This window comes from Brassica napus, chromosome C4 (assembly GCF_020379485.1).
Source record: "Brassica napus cultivar Da-Ae chromosome C4, Da-Ae, whole genome shotgun sequence".
Taxonomy (NCBI): Eukaryota; Viridiplantae; Streptophyta; class Magnoliopsida; order Brassicales; family Brassicaceae; genus Brassica; species Brassica napus.
The window spans coordinates 28,211,934-28,238,017 of record NC_063447.1 but is presented as its reverse complement, the minus strand read 5'-3'; the positions used below and the strand labels follow the sequence as shown (position 1 = coordinate 28,238,017).

General features: G+C 34.3%; 1 protein-coding gene across 1 annotated transcript; it reads right to left on the bottom strand.

Moving 5' to 3' along the window:
• Nucleotides 1–756: 756 nt before the first annotated feature.
• On the bottom strand, nt 757–11,929 carry LOC106442327. Its single transcript, XM_048753805.1, is given in 5 exon segments — nt 757–1,825; nt 1,828–1,956; nt 1,959–2,068; nt 2,070–2,492; nt 9,743–11,929. Coding segments are annotated over 5 exon segments (2,091 nt in total). The 5' UTR covers nt 10,330–11,929; the 3' UTR covers nt 757–983.
• Between the last annotated feature and the right edge of the window lie 14,155 nt (nt 11,930–26,084).

The following is a 26,084-nucleotide window of genomic DNA, read 5'->3' as shown; positions in this document are numbered from 1 at the left end:
TTAATCTCATTCAGCCAAATTTAATTAATTTTATTATTTGTATTAGTTTGGTTCTTCATCTTACATGTATAAGTGTGTCTTGATTTTTTAAACAATTTGGTATATTTTAATTTCCAAAAATAAAAAAACATAAAGTGATGATACATAGGAAGTTGCATAAAAAACATAACTGATAAAATTTAAAATGGAAGATTATTTCTTTAATTTAATATCAAGATTATTTTTGGAAACTTTCCTTTTTTATGAAATCACTTTATATATAAAAATATTTTCGTTTTAAAATTTTAAAATATTTTCTTTATTATATATGTTATTTGGAAAATTTAAAAGGAAACTTAAATAAAAATAAATATAAATCTATTATTTTATTTCTTAAAGATATCTTAATTTATGGTATTTAAATTATTTTGTAATAATTTTACAGATAGATCAATTTAAATAAAATACTTATTGCCATAAAAATATATATTATGTTGTTTAAGTTTATCCTTTAAAATGAAGATTATTTCTTTACTTTATATTTTTCTGCTCTTACATTTTGTAAATGTTTTTATTATCATTTTATTTGAAAAATATAAAGAAAGTATACCTAAACTATAAAAGGAATAAGAAAATAGAATAGATTTTTTAATAATAGCAATTAGATATATTTGATTCATTATGGGTACCGCTGTAGTTAACCGTTCTTAGAATTGATTATAATACGTAGAAAACTGACTTTTCAAATAATATTAGAGATAAACTCATTCACTTAACTATAGTTTTTAGGTTGTACATTACAAATTCCCATTTTTGCATGTATAGAGAGCCTAAATCTCTAATAAACAAACACAACCACATAATATTATATAATTTCTACAGAAATTTATAATTGTCTACATTTAATAACCAACTAAAATTTCATCAAAACTCTTTTCAGGTTCAGTAAATTGTTTATATTTGAAAATCTCGAACTCTTTATAAATACATCATCTCCCAAAAGTCTACCAATTTCTCCTCTTCCTGCTTGTCAATGGGCTTAGATGGATCACAGCATTCAAGAGATGGCAAGAATACAAAGTCCAATCCCTGAACATCCAATAACACCCCCCTAAACATTCTAGAGAACAAGCTATTAAGCCGAAACATTGGAAAGCTATTTTGTGTGGACAATGGTTCACACAGTTGGCGCAAATGGGCGGAGACATCAGATGATTGTTTGACAAAACATCTACATGTTTACCGTAGAAGAAGAGTGATGAACCAGGCTTCATGTATAAGTCCCTCCCAATCAAACATTTGATATGTAGAGTGACACAGCAGTACTGATCACACGTATAAAACCACTTGTTTATCTCTATTTTTCTTTCAGAAACCTCACACCAATGCATCATGGTAGTACTTTTGTCCTCGCCATAAAAAAGAGTGAGGATATGCGTATCATGCTTATACCTCACCTTTGGAGGTATAGTAGCACACTGGAAACACAAAGAAAAGTCATCACATTCAATGCAATTGAATGTTTCCTTTATCTTAAGAGAGCAAACACGACATGATCCCCAGACTTCTGGTTTAGTTGTTAAAAATAAAGGATGTGCATGGCTTCCATGGACTAATGGCTTAGAAGTTGTGGCACACTGCACATGTTGAAAATTACATTCTTCTTTAGCACACTCATAGGAAAAACAATCTGCTGGTATCAACCTATCACAAGCTGAACATGTAACGTCGTCATATCTTCCCTCTGGAGCTAGAATGAGCTGATGTGGATGTATCGGGTGATATATTTTGCGAGAAATATTAGCACATGTTTCATGTAGAACAAATTTGCATTGCACACAAGAGAGAAGTTACCGAAATAGATTGGGGTAACACATGCTTGACACAGCTTATTCTCGTCGTAATCTTTGTCTTTGTTCTCATCCAATCTCAAAAGATGATATTCGTGGCTGAAATGTCGTATGTCTCCGTCACTTTCCTCACAAATGGCTCAACTTCTTCTTCGATTTGTTCCGGATGCACTCCGTCAAGATCGATGCCATCCCATACATTACTTTGTGTGGCACATCTTGAATGACCTTGAGTGACCTTGAGTGAAAGATGGTGTAAAGAAGATGTGGTGGTGGGGATGACGAGATATCCTTATGACACGCAGTAAGCTGATAAATTTCTGATGGACGACAAAGTCGCAAGGACGGCATACATAGAAAGGACAGGCTGAATGGGTCAAGGCACATATACTGCAAGGAAAAGAAGCCTGGGTTGGAAAGAGAGCAAGCGTATGCTCATGCCACTTGGGAATGTCTCTAGCTAAAATCAGTGTTTTCTCGACACAAGTCATAGCATAATCGCAGGCGGAGCAATAATAAAAAACCTCATTGAGATCATCATCACAGCAGTAGCATACTCTAGTTCCACTGCCAAATCTCATGGACACAAGCTGAAGAAAATGCTTGGGATGAAGAGGGTGTTTGATTTGGAGTGGAGCCTTATCATATTCTCGATGGTACTTGTTGAACCAATTAGTTTAGCCCAATGGCTTAAACAATAATTGGAAAATTATGAAAAGAAATGAGATGGGCTGCTGAATGAAAAAGCCCAGATAAGCCAATGTGAAATAATGAGAATGGACAAAGTCCCACGTCGACTAAAGAAGGTGAAGTTGTGATGCATATATATGTTATCAGTCTTCCCTTGGTTTAAACGACTTGGAGGAATGTTCCTCATGCGCGTGCCGCAGCCGCCGTCCGGCTGGCTCGGCTCGGCGTCGACTTGGGTCTTGGATTTTGGTGGAGGGCCTTTGGTCCAATAAGAATATTTTCTTTGGACCAAGTTAAGCTCAACGTTTTGCCATTTATTTCGGGAAAAAACAGCATGCAATTTTATTTAAAATGACAAGTAGTTTGTCTAGAAAATAAAAACGTCATGCTTTTATCCTCTCGAAAGTTTTAAACGAGATAAGAGAGAGTCTTGAGTAAGAAGTTTCGGAACTCAACTTCCCTCGATCTCCGCGAGATTCTCACCCACGTGCAGCAGCTGTTGCGGAAAGTGGGTTTTTTTCGTCTCTTTAAATATCGTTTCCCCTCTTCCTTCATTTCTGAACTTTTTTCACATCGAAACCAACAGCAAAAATCCCTTAGCGTAAGTCATAAATACGAGAGTGTTTCGTAGAGTTTATAGTTCGATAGGGCGATCACGAGTGAGCCGTGATTCGTCTGCCATGGTTGTATCATGGGACTCTATATTCGTACAGTTCCGTCTCACTAACAGAGCGAATATTTTGAGTTAAGGAAAGAGATCATATCTCGACTCCATGTCTGTTTGCGAATACAATTTCTTATCGTTCTTGTATTTGTTCTTACATTCGTCTATTTTCCTTAACATCGCTTTTATTTTATCATTTATGTCATTCCGGTTTACCGGCGTCTACAATCTTAACTCAAAATCGCTTTACGTTTAAAGCTCTAATCGGGTTGAAAAAACGATTAATAAAAACGGGTTTTGGAACCGTGTTTGCGATTTGCTTTCTAACACTTCCGCGAAAGGTTTGTTCTTATCTTATAACCGGGTTTGCGATTTGCTTTCTAGCACTTTCGCGAAATGTTTCTTTGTTCATTTGAAAACGAGTTTGCGATTTGCTTTATAGTCCTTCCGCGAAACGTTTTTTATTTGTTTGATACCGCTTTGCGGATTGCTTTCTAGCATTATCACGAAACATTTTTGATACATTATCAAAATGTTATTTACATGAATCGTTTCTATAACCGGTTTCTTAAGCGAGTTTGTGAAACATTCTAAGTCTATACAAAACGATTTCTGCGAACGCTTTTAAGCGAGTTTGCAAAACGTTTTTCTCGAGACTTATATCGATATAATTTGGTTCAAACACCAAAAATGAAAATCGATTTTAGACTATTATTTTTTGCTTAAAAATAATATGTTATTTTTTGGTTGGAGTACTAATCCGTCTTCATGTTTTCTCTACAGAAAAATGACGAACGATAACAACACCCCCTTTGATGTCACAATAACTCCACTCAACGTTGCAGCCACTGATGCATTGGTGACAACCGTTGGAAACATCACAGCGTCAACCGCTGCAGCAACAACAAGCACTATCCTCCCTGCGGGAAATGCTGCTGATGAAACCACTCGCCGGAGTCTATTCGGTGCTTGTCTTTATCAGACGGGTTCAGTTTCAGCAACTGCAAGTGGTCCGGTGGCAGTTCAAACTCCTCCGGCTGTCCCTAGTGTGTTCACTCAAGGACTGATGCCACGGTAAAGGCTTCAAAACGTGGCAGAAGAAGATGATGTTCTTCCTGACAACGATGAAGCTGGACAAGTTCATCCAGGAGGACAAGCCCCTTATGCCTTACGGGATTGATGATGTTCACAGTCTCGCAACTGTTAACATATGGGTGCATTCCGACTTCATCTGCAAAGGTTACATTTTTGGTCGTCTCATTGACCCATTATACTGTGTCTACTGTGAGATCCCCACGGCGAAAGAGCTATGGAGATCACTGGACAAGAAGTACAGAGGTGAGGACGCCGGATGCCAGAAGTATGTGGTCTCAAAATTCCACGACTTCAAAATGGTGGATTCAAAACCCATCATGGATCAGGTGGAAGCGTTTCAGCTCATTTGCCATGAAATCGCTGCTGAAGGAATGTCCATCTGCGAGACATTCACAACTCTCAGCTTCATTGAAAAGCTTCCTCCAAGCTATGCGGATTTCAAGAACTACTTGAAGCACAAGAAGAAGAAGATGGGGCTCGAGGAGCTCATCATGAGGCTTCAGATGGAATCCAGAAACAGAACTGCTGACAAGGTCACTACCAAGGAGCACAGTGTCAACATGGCTGAGCACAAAGGCAAAGGAAAGGCACACACTAATTCTCCTGCCAAGCCTTCCAAAACTGCTGCAGCCTTGAAGGCTTCTGGAAAAAACTTCAAGAACAAAGGTATTGAGATCAATGCGAATATGGAGAAGTTCAAAGGGAAATGTCACTACTGCCACAAAGTGGGGCACAAGACTGTTGAGTGTCGTAAAAAGATCAAGGATGAGAAAGCTCAGGCAAATCTCACTGAGGAGGATCTCGTTGCTGTGGTGACTGAAGCCAACATGGTTGAAAACAACAACCCCAAAGAATGGTGGTATGACTCTGGTGCAACCACCCACATTTGCACCGATAGGGCGATGTTCAACACCTATCAGGAAAGCGAGACTCAGGAGAAGCTCAGGATGGGAAACACTGCAGTCTCCAAGATTGAAGGATGCGACAATGTGATTTTGAAGATGACATCTGGACGTGAGGTCACTCTGACGAATGTGAAGCATGTGCCTGACATGAGGAAGAACCTGGTCTCGAGAACCTTGCTCAGCAAGAATGGATTCGCCACAAGTTTTGAGGCGGACAAACTCGTGATTAGGAAGAATGAGATGTATTTGGGAAGAGAGTATGTTAAGGGTGGACTTGTGAAGTTGAATGTAATGACAGTCCCTCCGAAAGTTGTAGCTTCAAAAGTTTCAATGAATAAGAAAGAGCCAGTTGCTTATTTGGTTGAGTCTTTTAATATATGGCATGAAAGATTAGGCCATGTAAACTACAAATCTATACAAAGATTAATGAATTTAAATCTAATTCCTAAATGCAAAACAAGTAAACAAAAATGTGAAGTATGCGTACAGGCTAAGCTCACAAAAACGTCATCACCTCGTGTTGAAAGAACTAATAAACCTCTAGATTTAATTCACACCGATTTATGTGATTTAAAATACATACAAACTAGAGGTGGAAAAAAGTACTTTGTGACCTTCATAGATGACTGCACAAAATATTGCTATGTATATTTATTACATAGCAAAGACGAAACCTTAGAAAAATTTAAAGAATTTAAACTCGAGGTCGAAAATCAGCTTAAAACAACTATTAAAGTAGTTAGAAGCGAATGAGGAGGCGAGTATGATGGTTCATTCAATGCATTCTGTAAAGAACATGGAATAATCCATCAAACTACAGCTCCTTACTCACCAGAATCTAATGGAGTTGCTGAACGCAAAAATCGAACTCTAAAAGAGATGATGAATGCAATGTTGCAGGAATCTGGGTTACCCCAGAACATGTGGGGGGAAGCGTTGCTTACCTCTAATTATATCCTCAACAAAATTCCACATAAAGTAACTGGCAAAACTCCATATGAATTATGGAAAGGTAATTTACCTTCGTATAAATACCTCAAAGTGTGGGGGTGCTTGGCAAAAGTTGCGGTACCACCACCAAAAAGTCACTATTGGACCTAAAACAGTGGATTGCATCTTCATCGGATATGCACATAACAGTAATGCTTATCGATTTCTGGTACATAAATCTGAAATATCAGACATTCATGAAAATACAGTCATGGAATCAAGAAATGCATATTTCTTCGAAAATATTTTTCCATATAAGGAAAAACAAGGTTCAAAACGAACTCGAGAAGAAAGAGACAATGACAAAAAATCAGAAACTGAGACAAACGTCGAGATTTCTATAAATGATATTTCAAAAAATGAAGAAAAAGAAGAACCTCGAAGGAGCAAAAAAGCTCGAAAGGAAAAATCTTTTGGAGAAGATTTCCTGATGGCATTTTTAGTAGAAAATGTTCCAAAAACTTTGGCAGAAGCCATGGCTTCACCAGAAGCTCCATTTTGGAACGAAGCTGTCAGGAGTGAATTTGATTCGATCATGCAAAATTATACTTATTACATAACGGATTTACCACCTGGCTGCAAAGCATTAGGGAATAAATGGATAATGACACGAAAACCTGGTGGTAAATACAAGTCTAGGCTTGTAGTTCAAGGATTCCGACAAAAGGAAGGCCTTGACTATTTTGATACATATTCTCTAGTGACGAGAATAACATCAATAAGACTGATGATAGCAATCGCAGCCTTAAGAGACTTAGAAATCCATCAAATGGATGTAAAAACTGCTTTTCTAAATGGTGATTTAGAAGAGGAAATTTACATGAAAACCTGAAGGTTTTGTCATTCCCGGAGAGGAAGACAAAGTATGTCGACTTGTAAAGTCACTTTATGGGCTTAAACAAGCTCCTAAACAATGGCACGAAAAATTTGACAATACAATGATGTCAAATGGTTTCAAAATAAATGAATGTGACAAATGTATATACTACAAAACTACCAAAAATGTGTATGTTTTGCTATGTCTATATGTAGATGATATGCTCATTATTGGAAGCAATAAAGACATTATCAATCAAACAAAGAACATGCTCAAAGGGACATTTGAGATGAAAGACTTGTGATTACCAGATGTAATTCCCGGGGTTAAAGTCACAAGAAATTCAAACGGAATTATCTTAACCCAATCTCATTATGCTCAAACAATATTAGAGAGATTTAGATATTACTCTAATAGTACGGCAAAAACTCCGTTAGATCCCCAAATGACACTTGACAAAGAATTCAGGTGAAGCGGTTTCACAAAACGAGTATGCACGTGTGATCGGAAGTCTCATGTACTTGACCAATTGTACTAAACCAGATATAGTGCATGCATTAAACGTACTTAGTCGATATACAAGTAATCCAGGTCATACACACTGGAAAGCTATAACGAGAGTACTTAATTACTTGCGCTACACAAAATATTTTGGGCTTCACTATGGTAAAGAACCATCAGTTTTAGAAGGATACAGTGATGCTAACTGGATATCAGATTCTAAAAACTCAAAATCCACAAGTGGATATGTCTTTACACTAGGAGGAGCAGCAATATCATGGAAATCTACCAAACAAACAATGTTAGCCAGATCAACCATGGAATCTGAGTTCATAGCCTTAGACAAAGTAGCAGAAGAAGCTGAATGGCTTAGAAATTTTTTGGAAGATATTCCTATGTGGGAGAAACCTGTGCCAGCTATACGCATACATTGTGATAGTCAATCAGCTATAGCTCGGGCTCAGAGTAATCTCTACAATGGTAAATCTCGTCATATCAGAAGACGACATAAAACCATTATACAACTTATCTCAAGTGGTGTAATCACAATAGACTACATCAAATCGGCTGACAACCTAGCGGATCCATTTACTAAAGGTTTGTTACGAGATGTTGTTGCTAAATCATCAAAAGGAATGGGTTTAAAACCTATAACGAATGAGGATGCTTGATTGCAACCCTACCTATCATGACTGGAGATCCCAAGACGTATGTTCAAAGGGAAAACAAAATCAAACAGAATCTAACCAAAGCACTTGAGACAAGTAGTCTCTTCCCAGCTCCTAAGATAATAAAAGTGCTAACAAATGTGAGAAGGATAAGCATAAGCTTTTAATGATTCCATAGCTTCTTAAGCGGAGTATTACTCAATACTTTTCATGGTCAATCACCTAATGAGTGTGAAATGGAGCTGTTTCTAGGAGAATGAATGCAAGGCTATATTCTCTAAGTTCACTCATGAAAACCAGGAATAGTTCAGGGCCACAATGAACACAATAGAGAACTAAGTTCTACGAGAAAATGAAGCTGTGTTATGCCTGTTGTCTCGGTCTACATAAAACACCGGTTGGTTCAAGACATCATGTTCACCTCCTGGTAAAGTAAACCCGACAGATATTAACGATGAGTGGTTCAAGGCTTAAAAATTCCACCAACTCAAACACAGTGAATTTTTCGCAAACACTCTTGATAAGTCTGTCTAGTCTAGTCAGAATTAAAATAAATATAGTTTTTTAGAGTCTATCGAGTCTGCATTTAGTCTACATATGTTTAGAGTCATTTCTATTCATGTGGGGAATTGTTGGACCAATTAGTTTAGCCCAATGGCTTAAACAATAATTGGAAAATTATGAAAAGAAATGAGATGGGCTGTTGAATGAAAAAGCCCAGATAAGCCAATGTGAAATAATGAGAATGGACAAAGTCCCACATCGACTAAACAAGGTGAAGTTGTGATGCATATATATGTTATCAGTCTCTCCTTGGTTTAAACGGCTTGGAGGAACAGAAGGCTCCCCACGCGCGCGCCGCTGCCGCCGTCCGGCTCGGCGTGGGCGTGGGCGTGGGCGTGGGCGTGGGCGTGGGCTTGGGCTTGGGTCTTGGTGGAGGGCATCCGGCCCAATAAGAATATTCTTTTTGGACCAAGTTAAGCTCAACGTTTTGCCATTTATTTCGGAAAAAAAACAGCATGCAATTTTATTTAAAACGACAAGTAGTTTGTCTAGAAAATAAAAACGTCATGCTTTTATCCTCTCGAAAGTTTTAAACGAGATAAGAGAGAGTCTTGAGGAAGAAGTTTTGGAACTCAACTTCCCTTGATCTCCGCGAGATTCTCGCCCACGTGCAGCAGCTGTTGCGGGAAGTGGGTCTTCTTTGTCTCTTTAAATATCGTCTCTCCTCTTCCTTCATTTCTGAACTTTTTTCACATCGAAACCAACAGCAAAAATCCCTTAGCGTAAGTCAGAAATACGAGAGTGTTTCGTAGAGTTTATAGTTCGATAGGGCGATCACGAGTGAGACGTGATTCGTCTGCCTTGGTTGTATCTTGGGACTTTATATTCGTACAGTCCCGTCTCACTAACGGAGCGAATATTTTGAGTTAAGGAAAGAGATCATATCTCGACTCTATGTCTGTTTGCGAATACAATTTCTTATCGTTCTTGTATTTGTTCTTGTATTCGTCTATTTTCCTTAACATCGCTTTTATTTTATCGTTTATGTCATTCCGGTTTACCGGCGCATACATTACTCCCCATTGCAACTCCCACAAATGAAATGAGTAAAGTCTTCTCCTCCTAATAACTTGAATTTTTTCCATCTTCCGATGAAACAATTCCACTTGGCTTTCTCGAAAGACTTTGATTTTTCCTCGTTTGTCGATGGATACTTGTCGCTGAGGGCATAACTGAATAAGTCTCTTAGAATTCATATAGATTCACGGACGAGTGATACGAGCTTTGGAGCTGGGTCTAGTCCGAGTGTTCGGCGAAGGACTATGGGGAAGAACAAATCAGAGTCAGACATGGAGATTTTTCTTGAGATTAGTGATATGAGCTTCGAAAGAGGCTCCGGCAGGGAATCATGCTTGAAGAGAGAGACTGCTTGAGCGACGAGGGACATGAGCTTCGACTCAGGCTTCTTCGGCAAGGCATCGAAATCTACAGATCTGACGACAGAGATGATCTGAATCAACGGTGTTATGATCCTTATGAACTTTACATTCCGATACTCCTCCAACTCTGAATCTGAATCTGTTCCGGAATCAGTACTGTCATCATCGGCGGCGTTAATTAGTTGAGAAATGAGTGAAATGAGCTCTGACTCCACATCTATATCCATCTAGTTTTGACTTTTCCTATCTCTGAAACAGAGAAACTCAGGCTTATTTGGATCTTCTAACAGATTTAAGGTAACACGTCAGTGATTTGACCCCAAAAAAAGTCAATGATGTCGTGGGACTGTCGCAAAGATAAAAAGTCAACCTCGTTTAGAAAAGAAGCAAATCTAGCCATCTGAAGAAAAAAAAACAGAGTTGAGAGAGATAGAGTCACAACAAGGAGACCCCCAATGACATATACAGTATATCAATATGTAATAAAAATAATCTCACCATCGTTCATGATTTATATCATTATCTATATATAATATACTTTGTACACTATGATTTGACACTCTAACTAAAACAACTAAGTTTTTTTGTCATTTGTTGGATTAATAATCAAAATAGAAACGAGAGTTACACCAAGCCGGCAAAGGTACACAACATTTTCAGAGCCATAAGCTGACATTTATATATGATTTAAAAGCGAAAAGATTACACTTTGTTTCTTTGAAATATTTCAACGATCTTGTTTTGGTTTTTCGGGTTTATGATTTGGCAATGAAACTAGAGTATACTAAGGCTGAAAAGATTGTGTATGATACTTTAGCTTTTAATATTTCAATATCTTGTTTTGGTTTTTCGAGTTTATGAATTTCATCCCATTAGAAACAATTAGGTCTTGGTTTGGGTTCAATCAGATTTTTGGATTTTTGAATTTCAGCCTCATTAAAATACTATAAAAATTTTATTCAAATTTAGTTTGGATTTAGCCGGGTCTCTTCAGGTCTAGTGACATTTCCAAAACCGGTTAAATCCAATAAAATTTTGGTTTTCAGATCTTAATCGGGTTTTGGAACTGAAAACCCAATTAAGATCTGAAAGCCAAAATTTTAAAGTTATTTAAATCCAAAAACCAAATAATGATCTAGTGGAACAAAGATCAAAAACAAAAAAAATTAAAATGAGAAATACTTTTGTCACGATTCTTTTGGTTCTAATGTAATTTTTGATAAATAAAATTAAAGAGTAAAGACAATGAAATTAGAGAAAAAAACTCAAAAACTATGTGCAAACACATTATATCTGATAAATCAGAAGCGAAAATACATCGAACCCGATAAACTCTATATAGAGAAGAAGGAAGAGTACCAAATACAAAAATATTAAACAAAGTATTTGAGTTAATTATTGATGTAATAGATACTTATTTTAGGTACCCAATAAAATCTTATAATATTTTGGGTATTTATTCGAGATTGAGTTCGGGTTTGTATGAGTATTTTTCTAGAATTTGAATTTTTCGTGTTTTCGGATATCCATTGGTCCGGTGCGGATAAAACCCATGAACCAAAATACTACAAAACAAATTGCTTTTGATATGTATATCGGATTTGGTTCGGTTTCAATTTATTGAGCCAGCTTCAGTTCGGGTTCAATTTATTTGCCTACCCCTAATTAAAGCGTTTATTAATTTTAGTTGAATTTATTGATTTTAAATAAATATAAATGGCTTTAGAAATAGCTAAATGTCTGAATTCATAGTCTTAAAAAACTAGATCAAGTTAAGAATAAAGTTGGATTTGAGATTTTTAAAGTAGGTTTTTACGTTTAGAGAGAGCTTAACATCTGATTGGTAAAAGACTGGCTAACTTGAGCCTCTGAAACCAAAAGATAAAACCCCCCACTACCTCCATAATTTGTGCTAAGGCTGAGAAAAAAAAACCCAAATCCCAAAAACTGAACATGATTCGATCCGAAAAACAGTATCGAACCGAAACCAAAATTAGTTAAATATCCATATGGATTTAAAATTTTGGTATCTAGAGAATCCGAACCGAAGTATTTTGGATACCTTGATATATCCAAAATAGATTTATATACCTAAATATATTAATTGTTTTTAGATTTAATATATTGAAAATATTCAAAATATATATGGTATTTTGAAGTTGTCCAAAATACTTGAAAATATATACAAATAATCAAAATTAAATGTCTAAAATAGCTAAACAATACTCAAAAAACCAAAATACTTAAAATATCTATTGATTATCTATCCAAATATTCAAGTCAAACCTATTTATATGTTAAATTTAGGTATTTTGGTATATGTTATTCAAATTTATATGTAATATATTATTTTAGTTTTAAATTTTGAGAAATTTAAAGTATAAAATGAATTTAAATTTTAAAAATAAATTTAAACGTTTTATCCGAGTCCAACCAAACCCGTAAAGATACGAATAAAACTCGAACCAAAATTTATAAATACCTGAATATGGCTAAAATATTTAACCTCAAAGATCCAAATTCTGAATACACCCTAACTGAACACGAATGGTATCGGAATGTCCACCCTTAAATTTGTGCTAGGGATTTCGTCTATAACATCCTACGTTACGGGAGAAAAATAAATGATAAAAAGTAAGAATGATTACGTAAGACAATGCCACTGACATTAAAACCATAAACAAAACCATGTGAATATTTTGTCAAAAGTAGACAAATGCCTCAAGGAGTGGTCCAGTTCATTACAAAAGGCATCCATTACCTATCAATTTCTTGGATGTTTATGTTGACACGACCTTTCCGTAAAAGCGAAAGTAAAATAGTAAGGAAATGGCAAACTGTTGTTCAATGTATTATAAAAGGAAATTTGGTAAAAAGTAACAAAACAACTACACTCTTATCGCCTTAGAACTAAAACCAAAATCATTGTTCCTTTAGTATAAATAATAATAATAATAATCAAGTTTTGTCCTTTTCTTTAAAATACAGTTAATAAAATTAACATTTTACTTTAAACTATAATGAAATACAAAGTAAAAACATTAAGAAAAAAAAAGAAACAGAACTCTACCGTTGTCTTCGACTCTTCTTTCTCAGTCGACAAGAAATCTCCATCCCTTTTCAGAATTAAACAAGAAACTAGAAACTTGTCAACAAGAAATCTCCATCCACTTCTTATGGACGATTTCCACAAACCAGAAGAAGTATAGATGTGTTTTTTCTTATGTTAGATAGACCAAATTTTGGAAAAACTAGGAAAAAGAGTAGAAGCCCCACGATTTTGACAAAATCGTTCTGGTTACGAAGAAGACTCAAATTTTGGCTACAATATTTAAAAATGGAAACAAAAAATATTTAAGAGATTGGGGGAATATTTTGTAACCATGTTTCCCTAGATTTTTGAATATTATTTACAAATCTACTATAACTTACATTCTACCAAAGTTAGATAATAGATGTGAGCGTAGATAGGGTATACCACAGTTATAGATAAAATAAAATTTACAAGAATGTAGTTTCTACTAAGGTAGATAACTTATTAATTATTAGGTATTCTAATCTACCAGAAATGCATGAACATAGAAGGAAATGAGGATTTTTAATTCTACCTTAGTATATGAGAATATTTTCGGTATATTGCTCATTTTGTGTTCATTAGATCATTGTATCTTTTTTTTCTTGTCATCAATTTATACAGACTCATACTGACTCTGTAAACCAAACCGCGTGATCTGCATCCATGTGAACGATAAAAGACGGTTGCTTCCTAACACTGCGTGCTAGTCTATCCGCCTTTGAATTTTGCGTCCCTTGTACATAGATGATCTCTGATCGGGTGAAACGCTCTTTCAGGATCTTGACATCTTCCAAATAATTTGTAAAAGCTGGTCATTCTTCTTGTTCTGAAACCATCTTCACCAATTGAGAACAATCTGTTGCAAACGTAACCTGAAATTGACGTAAATTCCTCATGCATTCCATTGTCCAGAGTAGCGCTTCCATCTCCGCATGAAGGGAAGAGAGACCAACTCTAACATTCCTCACCCCCAATAAACCATCAAATTCTTCTAAGGTACTGAACCAACCTTGTCCTGAAAAGGTATCACCCTCTTTCCATGAGCCATCCGAAAACACCATCTTCCTGGAATTGACGGCATGATCGTATCTACTATTTGTGGTATTGTCCTCTGTTCATTCAATATTTGTGCCTCAGCCTACATTGTTGATTCTGTTTCTGCCAATTTAAGCGTATCCAAAGGAACCATATCCAGATTACTGAAAACTTTATTATTTCTAGATTTCCAGATGTACCATAGTATCCATGCAAACTGATGATCTTCCATCTGCGGAAAAACTCTTCAGAACAGATGATCCATGTTTGTGAAGAGAGAACATGTGGGAAAAATAACTGGATTTGATGGTATCTTAGAAAGAGCCCAAACCTGGATTGCTGAAGGACATTCAAAAATCACATGGTTTAGGGATTCCTCTTGGGCTCCACATCTTCCACAACAAATATCTCCTTGTATCTCCCTTGCTTGTAAATTCTTCTTCACAGCTATACATCATGTCACCAATTGCCATAGGAAATGTTTTAACTTTGGTGGGCACCGTATTTTCCAGCAGAACGCCTTCAGAACATCAACTGTGGGACCAATCAATAATGGTGGCCTTTCCCTATCTGGATAGATCCGTTCTACCTGATATCCTGATTTAACCGTATATTTCCCATTTTTTGTGAAATGCCATCCATCTCTATCTACCCTCTGAGTCCTGCTCAGTGGTATGCTTTCTATAAGTTTCACATCATGTGGATCCACCAAAGCCTGAATTGCCTGTGAGTTCCAAGTGCGTGAGGTAGAGTCAATGAGAAACTCCACTGTAAGGTCCGGGTATAAATTGTGTTGGTTTTATTAGCTGGTCTCGGGCGAGTGGTTGGAAGCCATGGATCATTCCATACAGATATAGAAGAACCTGATCCCACCTGTTTGATAAGTCCTTTGCTTACCAGAGATCTAGCAGAGACAATACTCCGCCAGCCATATGACGGAAAATATGGACGAATCGGTTCCAGAGGTGAAGCATTTCTGAAATACCGACCTTTAAAAACTCGAGAGAATAAAGCGTTTGACCTCTCTATTAGACGCCATAAATGTTTACCAAGCATCGCTGTGTTGAAATCAGTGATGTCTTTAAACCCCAAACCTCCTTCATCCTTATCTACACATACTTTGTCCCATGATTTCCAATGCATGCCTCTTGTACTTCCCCCTGAACTCCACCAGAATTGTGACACTGCGCTCGTCAATTTTTTCACAGTTGCCTTAGGTAACCGATAGCAAGACATCGTATGATTCGGTAATGCAGTAATCACTGATTTAATGATCACTTCCTTTCCGCCTTTTGTGAAAAACTTGAAAGTCCACCCATTGACTCTATTATTTAAACGATCTTGTACAAAGCTAAAAACTTGGATCTTTGATCCCCCCAAGTTTTCTGGTAAACCAAGGTAGGATCCAATTCCTCCAAGATTCTGAATGCCCAAAATATCCCTTAATTCCTGTCTGACGGGTTCCTCAATCTTATGTCCAATTTGAATTGAAGACTTATCAAAATTTATTAGCTGCCCTGAAACTGCATCATATTCCTTTAAAATCCTAAGAATGGTTTGACACTCTTCTTTTTGAGCTGTACAAAAGAAGAGACTATCATCCGCAAAAAGCAAATGAGATATCGATGGGTAAGCTCTAGCTACCTTCATTCCCGTTAGTTGTTGCCCTCTCTCTGCCTTTTTTATATTTGCAATTAAAGCCTCAGTAAAGAGAATAAATAAATAAGGTGATAAAGGATCTCCTTGACGTAAGCCCCTATTTGGAACAATGAGGCTACGTGGTTGACCATTTATAAGAACCTGATATTGAACCGATGAAATACATTCCATCATCAATTTGATCCAATGAAGATCAAAACCCATTTTCTGTAATAAGGCCTTAATAAAGTCCCATTCCACTCTATCATACGCTTTGCTCATATCTGTTTTAATTGCCATATACTTTTCTTGACATGCTTTATTGATCCGCAATCCGTGGAACATTTTCTGGGCGATAAGAATATTATCCGAGATCAACCTTCCTGCCACGAATGCCGATTAAGTTTCGGATATGAGGAAGGGAAGATAAATTTTCAATCGCTGACACAAAACCTTTGAAATAATTTTATATTCTACATTACATAGATTGATTGGCCTCAATTCTGTCATCCTTGTAGGTCTCTCCGTCTTTGGAATCATGCATATATTAGTAATATTTAATCGTGCATCCATTTCTTCCGAAACCAAGAAATTATTTACCATTTCTACCAAATCATTCTTAATAATATGCCAGGAGTGTTGGAAAAAAAGAGCTGTCATGTCGTCCGGTCTTGGCGCATTTTCTGGGTGCATCATAAACAAAGCTTCTCTAACCTCCTCCTCTGTCACTAGCCTTAACAAACGTTGATTCATCTGAGGAGTGATACCCGGTGTAACCTCTGTCAGAAAACTATCAAATTCCGATGGGGCGGTGGTACTAAAAAGATCTTCGAAGTAGTCTATTGCCACCATTTCCACACCGTTCTTCTCTGTAATCCAATTCCCATCAGCATCATGTAATCCAACAATTCTATTACGAACCCGCCATTTCTTAGTTAAAGCGTGATAAAAATCCCCAGATGAATACCACATATTCCTGCTTTTCTTGTGCTAGTAATCTTCTTCATCCTTATATGCATCTTGTAATTTCCTAGGCACCTCCATAATATCTTCTTGAGACCTGGTCTTATCTGTTTGTACTTCTTCAAGCGCTTGTTGTAACTCATTTATTTTTTCTTTTCCATAAGGTGGATTATTTTCTGCCATTTAGCAATTTCATGACGACAATTACTAATTTTTGCCACTATACTCTCTGCCCTCCCTTCTACTCTTCCTTCGTTGTAGTCTATCCAACCCATTGTGATTGAATGTATGAGACCCGCTTGTCCAATCCATCTCTTATCGAACCGAAATTGTCCTTTCCTCCTGGAAACTTTATCTTCTAAATAAGCCACCACTGGCCGATGATCAGAAGCCACCATCCCCAGATACTCTGTAAAAGAACAGGGAACTAGAGTATGCCACTCTTCATTTGCTAAAGCACGGTCTAAACGACATCAAACAATCACCGCCCTTTTTCCTTTTCCTCTTCTCCCTTGCCATGACATTTTGTTTCCCAGAGCCGGAAATTCTAATAAACCACTATTTCTTATCATGTTATTAAAAGGAATAAATGAATCCGCATTTCTCGTAGATCATCCTTCTTTTTCATGGTTTCCAGTAATCTCATTGAGATCACCAATAATGAACCAGGGTTTGGATCGCGACATACCATATCTAGTTAAACGTTCCCACACTTGTTCCCGCATTCTATGAACTAATTTCCTTTCTTTGTGCCATATCTACTCAGCGAACTCATTCCAAAACCCCATACGTTTGACCATCCAACTTAGTGTCGACCACTGTAATTCCGAGACAACTCCTGGATCATCTCGGCATACCAGATAGTCACATCCCTGTCTCCCTGTTCGCCCCCCATAATCACTTCATCTCGAGCCCAATCCTGAAGTAAAAACCGCTTGTGCCTGCAACAGTTATAGTTACAAGTAGTATTGATCAGTACATGATAGTAGTGTACCCAAAGAAACCATCGTTCCCACACTGACAACAGAAAAAATACCACACTAAAACCTTCACATTGAAACCCAACTTCCCTTGCATTTAAACCATATACCTTAACAGAATAAAGCCCTATATCTAAGAGACCAAACTGCCACAGAATCAAAACCAAAATATTATTCCATTGATTAACCTGAGCTCTCCAATCCATTCTGGAAAAAAATACATTGCCAAACCAATCCAAAGAAATTAAAGGCCCACTTGCTTTACCAATTCGACGCAAATCACTGAGCCAATAGAAAGACAGCCTATATACAGTTCGATGTCCTGATAGTTTTCCTTGGGTTTCCCGTTCAAACCGAAACTGCATTTGGGAAAATGAACCGAACGGCCATCTTCTTATTGAGAGCACCAATAGATACCACACAGTCCCATATTGACCAATAGAAGCTGGTATTTCCATATCCTTGTTTTGCAAACACCAAAGTACCCGTAACTTTGCTGCTTGATTCAGAGCCAGAGTGAGACCACGGTCAGCTTCCATTGAACTCATTTTACGCCAAAGCAAAATCATCCCATCAATCCCAACTTTCAACCATAAATAATCATAGCGATACACACCCAAACCAAAAAGACAAAAAAATACGTCCATAACAACTGCTACAAGCTCAATTCTAACATCCCCAAAGCCCCACAATATCTCACACCTCCACACATTTTGAATAAAGAATTCTAGAAACTTTAGTTTGTGTCTACTGTATATCTTTTTTCCCAGCACCCATAAAACTAAAAAACTCCATTCCACAGTTCCTATAAGGATCCAGAGACCTGAGAAAATTAAAGCATATGTACTAACCCTTAAACTCAAAACATGTGTTGCGTGAACCACGCGAGCATTCTAATCTCTGTAAACCCCCATATCAAGCCACTGTAACCTTATTCTCCTGTCCATAACTACTACATTTCTGTCCCATTCCTTCCTTAGTAAATGTTGCAACCTGAAAAAAGAACAGCTATAAGTAGTGTTGCTCTACATAAGAGTTAGAGCTCCCCACCAAATCCATCGTTCCTCAACTTCTTTCATTCCCAAACTGCACAGAATCCTGATCACACTTCTAGATAACCCATAAGCCATAACAATTTCAAAACGAAAATATAGATCAACTGTGATAATCATCTCCAACAGACCTGAGTGCTCAGAAAGTAAAACCTCAATAATATTCCATTGTGTAATCGAATTTGAACGTTTAATACCAGATAACAAGTAGATGCTCCAAGAGCTTATTTGAAAAATTAAAATTGTAAAACCATAATTTAAAACCCGCTTGCTTAAACCCATTTCTAGAGATATTTGATTCATAAAATTAAGTTTTTTGCATTCCAGTGTTCGGGTTTGAAGTGCCCTTATTCTCCTGTTGCTTGCTGTTTTCTCCATGGCGTGTTCCTACCTTTGTCTGGACTCGTTTTCGCGGAGACACAAGCGCAGAAGCTATCCTCATCTTCGTGCTCCCTGTGGTACTAGGCTTGAACAGCCTCTTACGAGTGCCTTGCCTCTTCACCGCTTCTCCTGCAACTGTCTCTTTCTCCTCCTCAATGTTGCCAATTTCCAAACCTACTTGAATAGCTTCTCCGTCCTCTTGTTCTTTTAGCATCTCCTCAAATTCTCCCTCAGAGCAATCTTGCAAATCATCAGCGGCATCCGTATCAATCCCATGTTCCAGAAAGATAGCTTTACACTCATCCATGTCCATTACCTTGTCTTCCTCCAAGACCGGTGGCTCCGCAACCAGACTTTTGATCATCTGAAGTCCTTTCTCAGCATCTATAGGATCCGAGATAACCTCTAGTCCTGCAGCCTGAGTCTTAGCCAGTTCTTCTTGAAAGTCATGAGAGGGGAGTGTTTTCTTGGTCGTCTCATCAGTCTTTATCTCCCCTTCCTCCTGAGCTACTTCCTTTGGAGCTCCTCATTGTCCTGATAAGAACCTAGTACGCCCCACCTGGCCCTCAGCCCGTGATTCTTCTCTTCGGGAAGATCTATACCGAGAACCATCTCCATCTCCTCTGTAGTTTCTGTGATTAGTAAATGAACCCTTGTTTCCTCTGTCAGCCACCTTCACCCATTTAGAATCAGTCGCCTCCATCATCTTGCCTTTACCCTTCCCGTAGTAGTCCCGACCGTCTCTCTCCTTATGCTGTTGATTCTGATTACCGTTAATGACCACCCCTTTGTAGCTCCGAGCTCGATCATCATGCTTCCCGCCATCATACCACCCACTATTTCCTTCTCCAGCTTCTCTCTTCTTCTCAGGGCTCGCCTTCTTAGCAAGAGGACATTTCTCCTCCTTGTGGCACAGGCTAGAGCAAAGTGGACAGTATCCAAAAAGCTTCTCATACCTCAATGAGATTGCAGCTTCCTCACCATCATAAAATTCTCCACCTTTGAAATTCAAAGTGGTTTCAAAGCAGAGCTCTTGAAAAGCATCCACCACCACCAGAACTCTAGAATGCTCTATGTCCACTGCTACCGTTCTTCCAAGGGCATCACCGATACTCTCAAAGGTGGGAGCCGTCCTGAACTCCATTGGAACCCCTAGCACCCTGACCCAAAACGTTATCTCTGACAGGAAGAGCTGCGACTTCTTTGGTTGCCACCGTGCCAGAGCCAACATCCAGTAGTCAAAATGGTAAGGTTGCATCTTCAGTACCGTATCAATGTCCTCCTCTGTTTCAAAGTTAAACTGAAACTTGGCAAATCCCAAATCCGTTCCAACAACCCGCTTCTCTAGCTTCCAGATCTTCGGGATGTTCTGAATCAACGCTTTCATGTCCTACTCCGCGGGATTCATACATCTTCCAATCAAGGTTTTGGAATAAGTCTTGATTAGCGCCGAGTTATCAAAGTGAGGCACCGAGATCTTCATTCTTTTCCGAGCAGTCTCTCCATCCTTCATGTCACCACCATTGCCCAATAATTGGCTATTCTTCATAGTAAACAAAAAAAGGAGAGACTTGTTCTTTGTTATTAGTAGTCGTTAAAGAAGACGATAATGTGATACAACAAAGAGTAAATCCCATATGCCTTTTATACTGATTCCAGTTTTCCAATTCCCCAATCCAATATTGCCTCGCCTTAATGTCATATATTTCGAATCTAATCTCATTATTGTAAATCCAATCCACAGTTTTCCATAGTATCTCATGACCAGTATCATAATAGATCCAGAATCTCCATAACCCAACTAAATCAGATCCTTGAATAAATCGTCCAATTCCCTCTAAAGAGAAGAAATACTTTATATTTGAGCAATCGGAAATAATACCTGTGAATCCCTGCGATTTCGTTTTGTTGATAATCGAATCGTGCTCCAGTTTATTATTACCCAAAACATCCTTAAAATCCCAAAGTTCCCTTTTCCTATAACCAAATCAGATCGCCTGAGATTTGAAGAAGATATCCATTCCGAGACTCCCTGATCCTTTCGTTGCTGATCTTCTACTCCAATCCGTACCTCGTCTCCAATGCCGGGATCCCATCTCCGTGAAAGCATTGAAACCCTAAATCTCCTCCTGCATCGCCATAGTCGAGAGCATAGACCATTGTATCTTATTTAGATTGCTTATTCTAAGGCATCATAGATGGTACATATGATTTACTAATACTTTTAGCCAATTTTTGAACTTACTATTCCAAATATCTTTTCAATAAAAAAAATATTTTTCATATATGAACATGCTTGACTACTTCATGTTTTATATTTTTCTTTATTTTTTTGCATTGTAAATATATTAATATATTACAAGAATGGTAGTGAAAATCCGATAAAAACAAAATTTGATTTTGTATTAAAGGGATAATAATATACGGTTGTTTTATTCTTTTTTGTCAAATTTTCCTATTATAAATGATTTTTCTTACGCGGCCAAACGAAGTTGCCAACTACTCTGTCCCTTCTGACATCATTAGAATTGCACAAGAAGAGGTTTACGCTATCCCTATTCGACTATATGTCCCTAGCTTATCATGTTCAATAGCTGCGCTTCTCGGGCACTCCATGCAGACCAATTGGAAAAACACAAAATGGTACCAATTGCCATTAACCACAAAAAAAAAAAGACTTCGCCTACAGCAACAAATGGTCGTCTAGGGGAGTAAATTGGCTCTGACACTACATAAAGTGCGGAAGATTCGTGAATTGAAAGATTCATATTGATTTGAAATTTATCTATCGGTACTATTAAAACACAAGAACTTTTTATCTACTTACAAATAGTCTAGGTTAAACCATTACATTTATTTAAATTCTTCTTATTTCTCCTACAACTAATTTAGTTATTATTAAATATATATCATATCTAACCAAATATTTTAATATTTTCATAATAAGATATCTAAAAATATTTTCTTAAATATTTTTTCTAAGATTTCGTTTTAATAATATCTTTTAATACATTTTTATTTAAAATGTAAATATATATTTCTTCTTAATATTTACTTTACATAATAAAATTAATATTTAATATTAACTATAATTATAAAAATAATATTAATTCATTTTTTATTTATATAATAAGAAATAACATTCCTATAATATTTATATTATACATAATTTATATTCATAATTAAATTAATTTATAAATTATAAAATCAAAGAACATATATTCATGAATTTTATAACATATTTTTAAATGGACTTTTTTAGAAAATCATATCTTATTTATTTCTACTTAACATGTAGGCATCATTAATATATCACATCTTATATAATCAACACATATAAAAACTTCACCTATAAAACAGTTTTAATTTATTTTTAATTATAAAAATTCTGTTGAAAAATTTAGATTTCTCCCTACATATTATATTTTTGATTTTTTTTAAATCTCATACTAAAACTTTTATGATCAATGGTTTAATTTTTTTTTTAATGACAAGAAACAAATGATCACAAAATCATATAAGTAGGAAGTGTCATTTAATAAATATCAAGATTATAAGATATACATATATTTTAAATTAAACTATATACTATAAAAATCACATTGTTAAATCCCCTATATCTTAAGAGAAGAGCCTTACAACTTTTTAGATAGCCCCTTGTCATCACCACAATAATTCTTATAATCATTAGAGAAATTTGTTGGTCCATCTAAATATATAATAATTTTTTTTATTAAACTTACTATAAATTAATTATTAATTGTTGTCAATTATTTCCTTAAGTAAAACCAACGGAATTTCCTAATGTCGTTAAAATATATATGATCAATTAATAATTTCAAATAATAATGATTTGATACAAATTAGTTCACTCTCTATCATTTTTGTTTAACTTTAAATTATTAAAATAAATTAAACAATCACATCAACCATATAATAAAAATTTAGATTTTTCCCTATATATTATTTTTTTTTAAACTCATATTAAACTTTTTATAATCAATGGTTTAAATTTTTTTTATGACAAGAAACAAATGATTACAAAATCATATAAGTAGGAAGTGTCATTTAATAAATATCAAGATTATAAAATATATATATATATATATATATATATATATATATATTTAAAATTAAATTATATACCATAGAAAATACATAAATATTTTAATTTTGAAATTTGCTTTGAACAATGTTTTTTGATAAAAGTTTTGAAACAATACTGACAACTTAATATTTAAAATTTAAAATTTGCATTGAATTTTTTTAATAATTATAAATTACTAAAAGTTTTAAACAACGCACAATGAAATTTTTGTTACTAGTGATTTAAATTTTTGTTATAAAAAGATACAAATCATCAAAAAAACAAATGAGTAGGAAGCATCATTTAACATATAGCAATATTAAAAATATAATATATAACTATTTATATATTATTTAATTTAATTATATACAATATAAAATATAAAAACATTGTTTGGATTAATAAATTTATTTACCTATCCGCACCAATTTAATTATATACGTAATAGTTACTAATTTTTCATATATCTTATATATATACATTATATATATATATATATATATATATATATATATATATATACATTATTTTACAACTTTACTATAAAATAAAAAATTTTAAATCCCCTATATATTAAAAGAAGAGCATTACAACTTTTTAGGTAGCCACTTGTCATCACCACAATAATTTTTATAATCATTAGAGAAATATGTTGGTCCATATAAATATATTATAATTTTTTTATTAAACTTACTATAAAATTAATTATTAATTGTTGTCAATTATTTCCTTAAATAAAACCGACGGAATTTCCTAATGTGGTTAAAGTATATATGATCAATTAATAATTTTAAATAATAAAGATTTGATACAAAATAGTGCACCCTCTATCATTTTTGTTTAACTTTAAATTACTAAAATAAATTAAACAATCACATTAACCATATAATAAAAATTTAGATTTTTCCTTATATATTATATTTTTGATTTTTTAAAAACTCATATTAAATTTTTTATGATCAATGGTTTAAAATTTTATTATGACAAGAAACAAATGATTAAAAAATCATATAACTAGGAAGTGTCATTTAATAAATATCAAGATTATAAGATATATATATATATATCTATATATTAAATTAAATTATATACCATAGAAAATAAATAAATATTTTAATTTTGAAATTTGCTTTGAACAATTTTTTTTTGATAAAAGTTTTGAACCAATACTGACAACTTAATATTTAATATTTGAAATTTGCATTGAATTTTTTTAATAATTATAAATTACTAAAAGTTTTAAACATCACACAATGAAATTTTTGTTACTAGTGATTTAAATTTTTGTTATAAAAAGATACAAATCATAAAAAAAAAACAAATGAGTAGGATGCATCATTTAACATATATCAATATTAAAAATATAATATATAACTTTGTATATATTATGTAAATGAAATTATATACAATATAAAATATAAAAAAAAATTGTTTGGATTAATAAATTTATTTACTTATCCGCACCAATTTAATTATATACGTAATAGTTACTAATTTTTCATATATCTAATATATATATATATATATATATATATTATTTTACAACTTTACTATAAAAATCACATTTTTAAATCTCATATATATATAAAGAAAAGCATTATAACTTTTTAGATAGCTCATTGTCATCACCACAATAATTCTTATAATCATTAGAGAAATTTGTTAGTCCATTTAAATATATAATATTTTTTTTATTAAACTTACTATATATTAATTATTAATTGTTGTCAATTATTTCCTTAAGTAAAACCAACAGAACTTCCTAATGTGGTTAAAATATATATGATCAATTAATAATTTCAAATAATAAAGATTTGATACAAATTAGTTCACCCTCTATCATTTTTATTTAACTTTAAATTATTAAAATAAATTAAACAATCACATTAATCATATAATAAAAATTTAGATTTTTCCCTATATATTATATTATGATTTTTTTTAAACTCATATTAAAATTTTTATGATCAATGATTTATATTTTTTTTTATGACAAGAAACAAATGATTACAAAAGCATATAAGTAGGAAGTTTCATTTAATAAATATCAAGATTATAAGATATATACCATAGAAAATACATAAATATTTTAATTTTGAAATTTGCTTTGAACAATGTTGTTTGATAAAAGTTTTGAAACAATACTGACAACTTAATATTTAATATTTAAAATTTGCATTGAATGTTTTTAATAATTATAAATTACTAAAAGTTTTAAACATCGCACAATGAAATTTTTGTTACTAGTGATTTAAATTTTTGTTATAAAATGATACAAATCATTAAAAAAACAAATGAGTAGGATGAATCATTTAACATATATCAATATTAAAAATATAATATATAACTTTGTATATATTATATAAATGTAATTATATACAATATAAAATATAAGAACATTGTTTGGATTAATAAATTTATTTACGTATCCGCACCAATTTAATTATATACGTAATAGTTACTAATTTTTCATATATCTTATATATATATATATATATATATACACACATTATTTTACAACTTTACTATAAAAATCACGTTTTTTAAATCCCCTATGTATTAAAAGAAGAGCATTACAACTTTTTAGGTAGCCCCTTTTCATCACCACAACAATTTTTATAATTATTAGAGAAATATGTTGGTCCATCTAAATATATAATAATTTTTTTTATTAAACTTACTATAAATTAATTATTAATTGTTGTCAATTATTTCCTTAAATAAAACCGACGGAATTTCCTAATGTGGTTAAAGTATAAATGATCAATTA